At 42.1% G+C, this 12,424-nt stretch overlaps 1 protein-coding gene across 2 annotated transcripts; it reads right to left on the bottom strand.

Annotated features, from left to right (window-relative positions):
• Positions 1–3,378: 3,378 nt before the first annotated feature.
• On the bottom strand, positions 3,379–10,883 carry BTF3 (basic transcription factor 3). 2 transcript variants are annotated; one of them, XM_032095690.1, is made up of 6 exons: positions 10,770–10,883; positions 10,429–10,497; positions 7,174–7,287; positions 6,787–6,988; positions 4,267–4,323; positions 3,379–3,735 (listed from the first exon to the last, which is right to left on the bottom strand). In XM_032095690.1, the coding sequence occupies exons 2-6, from the start codon at positions 10,495–10,497 to the stop codon at positions 3,689–3,691; spliced, it is 489 nt and encodes a 162-aa protein (XP_031951581.1). In that variant the 5' UTR covers positions 10,770–10,883; the 3' UTR covers positions 3,379–3,688. The 2 variants fall into 2 exon arrangements, with proteins under 2 accessions (XP_031951581.1, XP_031951582.1); XM_032095691.1 differs by lacking the exon at positions 10,770–10,883 and adding an exon at positions 10,742–10,760.
• Between the last annotated feature and the right edge of the window lie 1,541 nt (positions 10,884–12,424).

Below are 12,424 nucleotides of genomic sequence, written 5' to 3'. Positions count from 1 at the left end.
AAATGATAGAAGAACAGCTCAGAAAAATTAGAAGCCACACTGCATGTATTAGTTGAGTGCAAGACATGTTGAGTACTTAATAATATTTTAAAATACCTAGCTTAGAAATCTCTCCTCTTTACATATACCACCATCTTGCCAGTCACTTAAGGCTTTAATCTAGTCATCATCAACATGGACTTCCCTGCATCTCTGTTGAATATTAACACTCCAGTTTCCTAACTTGTTCAGATCTATTCTCACATTTAAAGGAGAGAACAGCTTGTTACTGCAACTGTACCATTACACAACATTTAGGTTTTCAGCAGATACAGTAGACAACTTGAGGAAAAGTAAAGTGTCTCTAAGATGTTTCACCCACAAAACACAGTACCAGCACAAAATGTCAGAGGTGGCAACTACACTGAATTTCCCCCACACTCCAGGCAAATCAATATAATAAGATACACAAGCATTGATTTTGCATTTGAAGTATTGAGCTGTGAACATTTTAAACCAAATGTTCTTCCTTTGTCATGTATGTTAAACGTGTACTATAAATTATGTGAAATTCTCACCGTTTTTTTTTCTTATTTTTCCTAAGAGACACAACCACAGACTCACAAGACTTTAATAACAAGAACAAACATGTAATAATGCAAGGTGGCTTCTAGAGCTTTAAAACCAGTATTACTCTAAAACCACAGTTAGAAGCTTTTCATACGTATACCACTAGCTTAATAAACCACACAGCTTCACCACCTCCCAAAAGGGTTCTGTTGTTTGGGTTTTTATATTAGAACATATTAATTTTAAAACATTGCAAAGCCCTTAAAGCATAAGATTAAAAATTATGAAAATACTTCCAAAAATCTGTTCCAAACATTATGAAAAAGTCTCACTAGAACCCACCACTGCATTGAGTCAAGCTATTTCAGAGCTTAATGTGACAAAACCTGAACATGGCCTAAGCTTTTTAAAAATAAAAAGCTCAGCAGAAACACAGGCATCTGTTTACATTTCTCCATTGTCCAAAATACTGGGAAAGGAGATACAGTGCCATTTTCCCTGAGTAAAACTACAGATACAAATTCGTAATGGCATAATTATAAGTATAGGTGTCGAGCGATTCCTTGTGGAACAGGGGCATATGATACCCCTGGAAAAACTGGACAACCCAGGGTTGCTGAGGAAAAACCCCTGAACTGGCCCCTGACTGCAGGCAAGCCTGGAAGTCACCTGGCTGCGGGCACCCCTGAAAGTCCTTGGCAAAGCAATACACTGGTCAGCTCCCCCGCGGATTAGAGGCTGTCTAGAGGGACTGGGTGTGAATCTTTGCAAAGTAGGTATCAGCTTGTATAGTTAAACAATAAAGCGGAGAACGATGCTCAGATCGTATCGGTGCATGGGTCGCTACTCTGGCCAGCTCTTCAGTACTCGGTCCCTTTCATATGGGTACACAGAAGTTCAACCTGACAAGAAACAATCAGCACAACTATTCTCAGTTTGTAGTAATTAATGACAGATTAGGAAAACCATACCAAACTCCTTACCAAGAGAAAAATAATCACAGCATTAGTCCAGGACTGAACTAAGTTAAAGATGAAGACTACTGCAACCTTACAAGATAGGTACTTCACTTGCATTTAGAGTCTGCTATAGTCAAGAACATATTTTGCTCATACGTTTATCCTCAGTCTGAGTCTGGAGATGCAGATTATGCCAGTATTTCCTGACTGGAAGTGTACTTCGAGCATACCTTGCACACAGCATTCCACAGGCATGTGTCACATGGCTGTGTATCACTAGATTAGCCTTACTTTGCACTTCAAAGACACTGCTTTAGTAAGGATTTTATTTTTTAAGCACCAAATGTATGTCTGTTAGAGGGGAAAAGGCTAACACTGTCTAGAACGTCTGAGCAAGGTACTAAGTTACTTCACAAGACAGAAAGTATTTCATTAGCAAGGGCTACAATGGCTAAAAGCAAGTATTTATGAGGACTAGCAGAGGACTAGCATATCTGAATCACAGAACAGGTAAAACATTGATAAAAATCCAGCATGCCATTTATTGATTCAACAGGTCACAGAAGTTTGGCAAACTACTCTGCAGAACTTAGTTTTTACCTTATACACAGCAATTACATTTGCCATCCTCATTTCAGAAGTCAAATTCACATAGCCTTATTCACATGGCCTTATTCTCACAATTCAATGAATGCACTTTAGCTAATTCAATGCTACAAGTATAGTTTACTAATAAAGTACTTGTAAATCAAGGACAAGTGCTCCGAGATCATTACTCAGAGTTCTTGCTCCTGACTTCAGCCATGTCATGCTCACATTAGTCTGCTGTCTTACCTCAAACCACAGGAGTTTTAGGGCTTGAACAAGTTCCTCAACTGTTTCCAAAGAGCAATGAGTTACACCATGATAAACAGGCTTGGCAAGTCAGACACAGACCCACCCTTTCCCAGGCACACGGAGAGTTTTCTATGGCTATAGCAAAGTCTTACCCTGAATTTTATCCTCGACAAGTCACAGTGAATCTACACTTCCTGAAGTATGCGCTCCAGAAACAACCTCAGAAGGCTGGTAGCTGAATGCTCTTCTATCCCTAGCTTACCTTCTGTTTTGCAAGTGTTCTGATCTATCATTAATATCAATGATTCACAAACATAAAATTTAGCTCTCACCCCTGGAAACTCTAGCTGAGGTCAGAACGGAATTTAAAAAGTCTTTCTTGTGCCCTAGAAAGTTATCTTTTTCTCTGAAACATAACAAAAAGCCCAAAAAGCAATAAAAAGACCATATTCCTGTAACATTCAAATCATTAGTTAATAGATCTGAAGCTGGTAAATACAGATTTAATTAAGAGCCACTATCAATTCTATTAAGGCTTCTCCCTCTATCCTCCACTTCCCCACATAACTGATGGTTTTAGGTAAGTAAAATTAAAACAGTAAACTATTGTTTAACCCATTGAACAGCTATGCCCTGCAAATATACGGAAGATAAAAATTTAACATTCACATGTAGCTCCCCAAGGCCATGAGGAACAGCAGCAAGCAGCTGGCAAGTAAAAATTCTTCCTCAACTTGCAAGTTTTGTTTTATTAAGACACCAGCAACTGTTGCTAAAATACAATTCTACTGCTTAAATTCAGTAGGTTACAAAGTGACTTACAGCCTCCCTAGCTCTAACCTGCAAACACCAAAAATTCACCAATTAAAGTCCAAACCGTTTCATTATGGACAGAAAGTTTTTTCTCAGGAGCCAGCTTTTTAACACAGCAAAAGGAAGATGCTCTGCAGAAAAGCAAAACTTTTTAAAATTGTTTAATATTTACGGCCATTTTTGTCCCTGATATTCTGACAAAAAGTCACACCAGAAACTGTGTTTTACATTTTTATTGTATGCCAAAGTTCATTAAAGATGAGTGTTTGCTTGTATACAAGTTACTGAAAAAATGTGTCTAGGCAGAAATTTGTTAGCAATCTGACTTATTTCAAAGCATAGGTTTGTTCAATTGGGCCACAAAAATAATATTGTGTACAAGCAGTAACTAACGAGCTGCAGATTCAACAAGTTTCCAAATATCACAGATCTTGAGATCTCATCAGGAAATAAAATCAAGGCAGTCACAATATAAAATAGCAGCTCCATGTAGCTTTTTCAAGTTTTAATTTTATTCAGGAGATGACAGTTCAGTTTGCCTCATTCTTTGAAGCTTCATCGAAGTTTTCAACAAGATCTAGAAAAAGAAGATTGTTGGAATTAAAGTTTGACCCACTTCCCCTTTGCCAAATATTTTGGGTTTGAATTTTCTTCCAAAGTTCTACTTCATATCAAGTTTTTACACCATAAAAACTTTCAGCTTGTAAAATAGAGACCAAATAATTTTTAAGAGCTTCAAGGTTCATCCTTCTTGCTCAACCAAGGATATTCTGGATGGTTCATTAAAAAGCATTATCCTAAGATAAAGAATCCTAAAAGCATTTAACTTCACTATAACCACAACTGGGCAAGTGATTCTGACAATGTCATTTCTTATGGAACATTAAATACTGATCTCAGTCATAGCTGTTACTTCAGCATAGAACCAAAATGCTAGCTCAGACTGCTAAGTCTCTCATGGTATCTGAAATTAATGAAATAATCTGCCCACAGAAATCCTGTGACAGCAACTAGACAACGCTCTTATCATCCCTGGCCTGATCTTGCGCTATGTGTAAGATCTCTCCACAAAATTCATTTCCTTTTCCTCCACCACGTTTGTTCTTACCTGGAACTTCATCATCATCGTCCTCACCAGTAGCAAGTGGTGCTTTTCCGTCCACAGCTGCAAGAGCAAGTATATCAAAAGCTTCATTCAAGCTCACCATAGGCATTTTGATTTATTGTTTAGCTTTGTGTTTTTGAAAACATTATCAAAGATTCTGAGCTAAGCTGCAATGCTTTATCCAATTCTGTGAATAAAAATCTTTATCTAATGTAGGAAGTTCACATTCCCTTTGTTACTGATAATGCTCCAACAGCCTAGCAGTGAAATTAGAAGATGCATGCTAAACAGCTTACTAGTCAACATCTTCTATCTAGGTATACTGAGTGCCCTGCATGATAATAGTTTCCAAATACAAGGGATTGATTTTACCAGTTTTTCCTGAAAGTAGGTTAGTTTACGGACTACCACATCGCTCCTGAATTTATATATCTTACATCATCAGTTTTTAAGGAATACAAAGGATCTTATTATCCTACACATCCAAAGAAAGCCAAGCTGTAATTGTGAAGTTGCAAGCAGACACACAACTAGAAGAAGTACTTAAAAGGTATTACTGTTCCCTGGCAAAGTCAGAATATGGAACTGGACACACAGCTCTACACTGCTTAGTGGCTGAGGTGACCTAGTGTCCTAGTCCACATGTTTGCTGACTCAGTAATTTCTTTAACCATTCCCATTGTATTTGACAGAGGTAGTGAGACTTAACCCTCTCCACTGCAGCAGACCAGTGAGCACCTGCAGTATAATGCTACGCACGCGGCCGGGTGCCTCTGCCACTCCTCTGCAACTATTCTTAGCTGTATTGTCAACGGTAAGCTGTCTCATACTCTCTACTGCCTCAATTTTATTCTAATTAATCCCTCTCAGTTTTTAAAAAAAGCATGAGGAAAAAAGATGGGCTCTTATTTACACCTGTACATTAACTTCTAGAGAACCAGAACTCAGAAATGCATAAACTTTCTTTTGAAAAGGCTTGGGACAAGGACATCACTAACCTTTATTTTTTTTATAAGCAGCAGAAAGTTGTTAAAGCTTAAGTGCATCTTAATGTTAAAAGTGACATTTTAAAAGCAAACCATGTTATCTCCTCTTATACTACCTGCATTCTCTCTCATTCCCAAGAGCAGTCCAAGTTTACTTTAGCACCTGCAATCATCACAGGTGCTCCTCCACTCACTGATGTTAGGCTTCCAAATCTAGCTGACAATGCTGAATAAAAAGTTTTGTGCAACTAGTCTGGCATCCACTCTTAATAGAAAGAAATAGCCATTTACTAGATCATAAAAAGCAATCACTTCAAACAAGCTTCCCTCTTTCTAAAACTGCACAATTTAGTTTAGAATATAACCACATTGTTATAACAGGACAGAACTTCAGCAGTCATTCTAAATCCTTCAAGTACTTTTTTCTTTCAAGCCCTTCTACTATCAAAATGAAGTCACACAGGTGACATTCGAAGAAAGGATTTGATGATCATGATAAAGAATAATTTACCCCACATCTTGAAGACTACTTCTAGCAAAAATTTTTTCATTGCAAAGTTGACAGGAGAGTATCACCAACTTTAGAAATGTAAATAGAGGCTGTTTTGTTGGCAACAAAGGACAGGAAGAAAAAAAATTAACAATCAAGTTAGAACTGCTGAAAACTGGACACAATGCTATTGTCTCATTTTTTCCATGTTTAAGCTGTCCCTTGAAAGGAATGGCCTTAGGATACTTCAGAAAGTAGGAAGACTGTACACACAAGACAAAAGGAATGTTCCCAGTGCCAACAAGCCTTTCACTCCTAATTCTCATCCTGTAGCAGCAGCACCTTTTTCAAACGCTACAAATTTAAGTCCCTCCTCTACTTTTACCAGTTTTAGAAGGAACAAATGTTCGAGTTTTTTTACTACTTTAAGTATGGAATAGGAAGTTGGTGCATCTAGCTTAATGCTCATGTCAGCCCTGTTCTCTACACTGTTCTACACATCCTGAAATCATAATGTACTTCCTTATAAATACCCTGTAATTCCTTCCTAATTATCAAAAAGCCGATGTGAGAAATACCTTCACCACACCTGTAAGGGAGAAAAGCAATTGCAAGATAGATATCTGTTAAGTTCCTTTCCCCATCACTTATGTTTCCATTCAAAGTGTCAAAAGAGATGTACTCCAAGTTTATCTTTCTTTAAAACCTAACTCTTATAGAGTTATTAATCCACCTAGCTTTAATGAACAAAGTATGTCAAAATATGGCAGCCACATCAAGAAGAAAACTACCAGAAAATCAAGTCTGGCTACAGTTTTCCAGTGCTACCCCAGCTACAAGACATGCTAACAGGTAACTTTGCTTTACTGAGTCATAATTGCCATTGGATTTGAGCTACAAATAAAATTGATTTTAGAGAGTTTGATTTCTTTATAAGCATTTTATAATGTGCTTGCAGACAACAAGAGTGCACGGAATGTCACTGCTGCTACACAAATAAGCCTCATGTCAGCTGCCAGCATGAAACACATTCAAGTTTCAACTTACATTGCTTGGGTAGGGCTTCTGCCAATCTCCTGAGGCTAGTCAGACTGTCAGCTCCAAGCTGGTTTAGGATGCTAGGCAGCATTTCTGTCAGCTGCTTTGTCTCAGCATGGCCAGTGATAGTGAAAGTGTTAGCAGCCAGAGATGCCTGAACTTTTGGGTTATTGAAGTGAATGACTGTTCCTTGATTGGTAAACATGTTTACCTGCAAGAAAAAAAAAAAATCCAGCATTTGAAGCAGTTTAGCAGGATTTTTCAACTTAACAAGAAATCAAAGTTCCTAAAACTCCATGAAGAACTATTGATAATTTACAGACATTACTTAGCAGAAAATAGATTTTAATACGTTTTCTATTTATAGATAGAATTTTTTTTCTTTGAAGCAATTACCTCTTCAATTCCAGAAATATTGTTGACTCCCAATTTCTTCAACGAAAACTGAAGTTTTTTATCATCTGCTGTAGCTGTTCTGTGAACAACCTTCTTCTTTCTGCGGGCAGTACCCTTTGCAAAAAAAAAAATTACAAGTTAAAACGTACGTAGTTCCCCAAACTCTAATCCTAACAGCTGTATAATTACTTTACGGTATCTACAAATCAACTTAACATATAAAGTTCTGCTCCTGTGTTTCAGTGCATGCAACCCTGCCACCCCACTGCACTGCAGCTGTCTTTCTCTCGCACTAAGGCAAGATTTGCATGTGTTTCAGGAAGCAATGCATCAGAAAACATTTATTCCACAATTTCATGGTTTACTGCAGCATCTTAGAAAAGGAAAGTTGCAAATTTACCCTTGTTAACCCAAGTTATCACAAGACGCAAACCTGAAGAATGAACAGTTTTAAGCAATTTCCAAAACTTACTAGTTTTTCCTTAGATCATCTTTCTTAAATTACAGCCAAACTCTGGTAACAGTCAGAGGCCATAAAGCTATGAACACATCATTAACAAATGAATATGAGAAAAGTCAAAATACTACATTTTTATTCTAAATACCCATCTCTCCTCTGATGGACTTACATATTTGAAGAATGACTACTTTTCCAAAATATTTCATATATACATTTTTTAAAATACTTCTATGTCGTGTTCCAGACCAACCCTGTTTAGAAACCAAATAAGCAAAGGTTAAGTTGCCCTACAGACCCAGAGCTCTAGATTTCTCCAGGGAAGTAAATGTCCCACATTAGAACATACCTATTTCTATGAAAAAGTAAAAATGTCATTCTATACTTCCTTGCTCAGCCATAAGGGTTCACGAAAATCTGACATAAAATGTATACAAGAAGTGAAACTAAGCTACTTTTTGACATAATGTAACTACTAATCTAAGTCCTCCCACTCCAGCTGCTCATCTACCACATGCTAATAATAAGAGAAGGCGTTGCTGCCCAGCCATATAAATAGCTGCAATTCCTTTTCAGTTTACTGTCAGAAGTTTGAAAGCTGGCTGGACACTAACAACTCTAACATAATTCTGTTACCAACAATGAGGAACATTAGTGACAAATTTGTATGAAACTAACACTTGAAAGACTACAGCCCAAACATTTAGGTTTTTGTCTAGAAAGCTTGATATTCACACCCTGTTACTGTCAGGTAAGTATACACAGTGGTTTGGAAACTACTAAATATAGTAGAAATGCCTCATTTTAGTGCCTTGTCTACTCATGATTTGAGCTAGGTAAGGTATATGCTAAGTCACTCTGGAAAAAAGAACTCTCGGTAAATTTCAAAATATGACGTCTTGAATCAAGGGATATGGAGGAATATGTACCTCCTCCACACCCATCTCAACTTACATGGCAACAATGCCATAAAGAATCCCAGGAATAATTTTCCGTTATAAAGTAAGGCAGGTTCAAGCATTCCAAGTATTTCATAGGCCAATTTTAAAACTAAATGACCATTCCAAGCTTTGCTTAATGCCTTTAAAAGCCTTGTATTGACCAGTAAACTGCAAGAGCTATAATCTTATATGATGAACATTAAAAGCCTTTATAGTCAATAAACACACACTGGTCAACATGCATACAATCAGCAATATAATACAGGAGTTCTCTAATTAACCATTAACAAAGAATATACAAAAATCACCGAGGCAGTAATTACTATATAAACCCTGTTTTAAGGCTGCCTAAATCTCCAGCAACTGGCAAAAAAAAAATTTAAAAATCAGCACAGAAATGAAAGCTCCTGGAAACTCTGTCTGGAAGAGTTCTGTTAAGTAATTTGTATTCTAGAACATTGTGTATACTCCCCCAGGTACAAAAGATTCCTAATAAATTCCTGAATTAAGACTGACACTGTAATTAAAATGTTTACTGCCATATGACTATATTAAACATACTTTTCTCAGATCATAAGTAAACACACAACTACATATATTCAGATGCAGCAAAACAAAAATTGTTCTGATTATATTAGTCTACAATTACATAAGTCTGACAAGCATAGAATTTCCAACTTCGTGCAGAAAGGCAAAAAAACTGCCTTTAGCACCCTAAGTATTTCTGACAAGTCTGTAACAACTCTCGATGATCTGTTATGAAAACTATACCCAACCTCACTTGCTGTAAGGTCTACTCACTTCAAATCCCATACATCTAAAACAGCCCATACAATTTTCATGGAATGGCTAGAAGGGGACTACAAAGATCATCTAGTTCCAACCCTCCTGCCACGGGCAGGGATACCTTCAACTAGACCAGGTTACTCGGAGTCACATCCAACGCAGCACTCCCACGGATGTGGCATCCACAGCTACTCTGGGCAATCTGTTCCAGTGCCTGACCAGTCCCACAGTAAAGAATTTTTCCTAATATCCAATCCAAACCTACTTTCAAATTAAACCCATTCTCCCTTGTCCTGTCACTACATGCTCTTGTAAATAGTCTTGATGCATCTTTCCTGTAGGCTCCCTTCATGTACTAGGAGACCATAGTTACATTACCCCAACACCGCCTCTTTTGCAAGCTGACCAGTCCCAATTCCCTCAGACTCTTCTGACAGGAGAGAAACTCCAGCCCTCTAATCAACTCACTGTCCCTTCTCTGGACTTGCTCCAGCATGTCCATGTCCTTCCCATGCTGGGACCCCAGAGCTGGATGCAGTGTTCCAGGTGGGGTCTCAGCAGAGCAGAGCAGAGGGGCAGGGCTCCTCCCTGGCCCTGCTGCCCACGCTGCTTTGGATGCAGCCCAGGACACATTTGGCTTTCTGGGCTGTGAGTGCCCATGGCTGGGTCATGTCCAGCCTCTCACCCACCAGCACCCCCAAGTCTTTCTGCTCTGATCTGTTCAACCCCCAGCCTGTGTTGATACCAGGGGTTGCCCTGACCCAGGTGCAGCACCCTGCACTTGACCTTGCAAAACATGAGATTCCCATTTGCCTTAATACAGAATACTAAGGCTGCTCTAACATAACATCCACAAAGAGAAACGGCTGGAAATTCAGCTACTACATATTGCACCTACAGAAGTGACTCTCGGGAGCCCTGGAACTGCACAGCTTCCCTTGAGGACAGTCCAGTGAAGCTGAGAGTTCTCACGGCTGCTTCCCACACTCGTTTCCAGGATCCCTTGTGCCAGGCCCGATATGCGTGCAAGGACACGCAATCCCGATGGCAGCGCGGGGAGGCGGCTCCTACCTTGCCACCGATGCGCACTTGGGCCTGCAGCTTGGCCAGCTTCTCCTGGTTCATGATGGTCTCCTTCATCTGCGGAAACAACAAGAGCGCCCGGAACAGGCGGGTGTGGGAACCCAGGTGAGCGCAAGTGGGCACAGGCAGCTCTGCAGCCCCCCTCACCACACGCCCACACGCGTCCTCCGCGGCACGGCCGGGAACGCTCTCAGATCGCGGGCAGAGGCGCCGAGCCCAGCCGAGCCTCCCTTCAGGCCCAGCCCGTAACCGCCGTCCCTTCCTCCAGCCACCGCCGCCCCCCCCCCCCCGGGCGAGTCACGCTCCCCTCGCGGCCGCCCCCGCGGTACCTCGGCGGGCGGAGGGCGCCGGAGCGGGGCTGGAGGCGGCGGCAGGGCGAGGGGCCGGGATCCGCACGCGGGCGCAGCGAGATGGCGGCCGGAAGGAAGGAGCTGCGCGCCGGGCCGCGCGTGCGCCGCGCCGGGCCCGGCAGGGGGCGCCCCGACGCTCTCGGGCATCCCGGGATCGGGGTGCTGGGAAAGACCTGCGGCGCCACTGGGGCTCCCGAGCGCCACCGCGCCGACTACACCGTGGCACCTAGTGCCACGGCCAGCTTTTCCTTAGACAACTTCTGGGATAGTGACTCTAGCATCTCCCTCGGCAGCCCATTCCAGTATCTGTCACCCTTTCTGTGAAGAAATTCCTCTTGATGTCGAACCTAAAGCTCTTCTGGTGCAGCTTAAGAGTATGTTCCCTCGTCCTGTTGACTGGTTGCCGACCCTCCCCTTGCTGCAACCTCCTTTCAGGTAGTTGGAGAAAGTGATGAGGTCACCCGTCAGTCTCCTCCAGGTGGAGCCCACCCAGCTCCCTCAGCTGCTCCTCATAGGACTTGTGCTCCAGACCCTTCACCAGCTTTGTTGGCCACCGCTGGTCTTCTGCCAGCACCTCAGTGTCCTCCTCCTAGTGGGGGACCCAGGACTGGACACAGCACTGGAGGTGTGCCCTCACCAGTGCTGAGTACAGGGGGACGATCCCTGCCCTGGTCCTGCTGGCCACACTGTTGCTGGTACAGGCCAGGATGCCATTGGACTTCTTGGCCACCTGGGCACACCCTGGCTCATGTTCAGCTGCTGGCACCAGCACCCCCAGGTCCTTTTCCTGTGGGCAGCTTTGCAGCCACTCTGCCCCAGCCTGTGGCACTGCCTGGGGTTGTTGTGGACAAAGGGCAGGACCCGGAACTCATCACCATGCCTCCCCTCACCATGCCTCGCATCACCATGCATTACTCACTTTGCTGCTCTCTTCCCACACTGCCACCTGCAGCCTTGCCAGAGAAGTTCCCTGCCACAGGTATGACATCCATGGTCTGGCATCACAGAATCACAGAACCACTGGGGCTGGAAGGGACCTCTGGAGATCATCCAGTCTACCACCCCTGCTAAGGCAAGGTCACCCAGAGCAGGTGACACAGGAATATATACAGGTGGGTTTGGAATGGCTCCAGAGAGGGACACTCCACAACCTCACTGGGCAGCCTGGTCCAGCGCTCGGCCACCCTAAACATAAAGAAGTTATCCCTCTTGTTGAGGTAGAATTTCTTGTGTTTTAGCTTATGGCCATTGTTCCCCATCCTGTCACTGTGCACGACTGACAAGAGTCTGGCACCATCCTCTTCACACCTGCCTTTGAGATATTTATATGTATTGACAAGATCCTTTCTTAGTCTTCTCTAGACTAAGCAGGCCCAGCTCCCACAGTCTCTCATAAGAGAGATACCTCAGCAATTGCCTTTGTGCAGCTGGACCCTCTCCAGTAGTTCCTAGTACTGAAGAGTCCAGAACTGGACATGGTACTAAAGGTGTGGCCTCACTAATTATGTATTTATTCTTTTCCATGCTAGAAAACACGTAAGCATTGTGTTTCTTTCTCCCTTGTGCAATGCAGACCCCCTCTCAAAGCCCATGGCTGTGCTGCTCCCTGCTGTCCCCAGCAACTCGCCGCCTTC

Source organism: Corvus moneduloides, chromosome Z, assembly GCF_009650955.1.
Source record: "Corvus moneduloides isolate bCorMon1 chromosome Z, bCorMon1.pri, whole genome shotgun sequence".
Taxonomy (NCBI): domain Eukaryota; kingdom Metazoa; phylum Chordata; class Aves; order Passeriformes; family Corvidae; genus Corvus; species Corvus moneduloides.
Note: the sequence above shows the minus strand (reverse complement) of the source record. Positions and strands in the feature narration are given on the sequence as shown.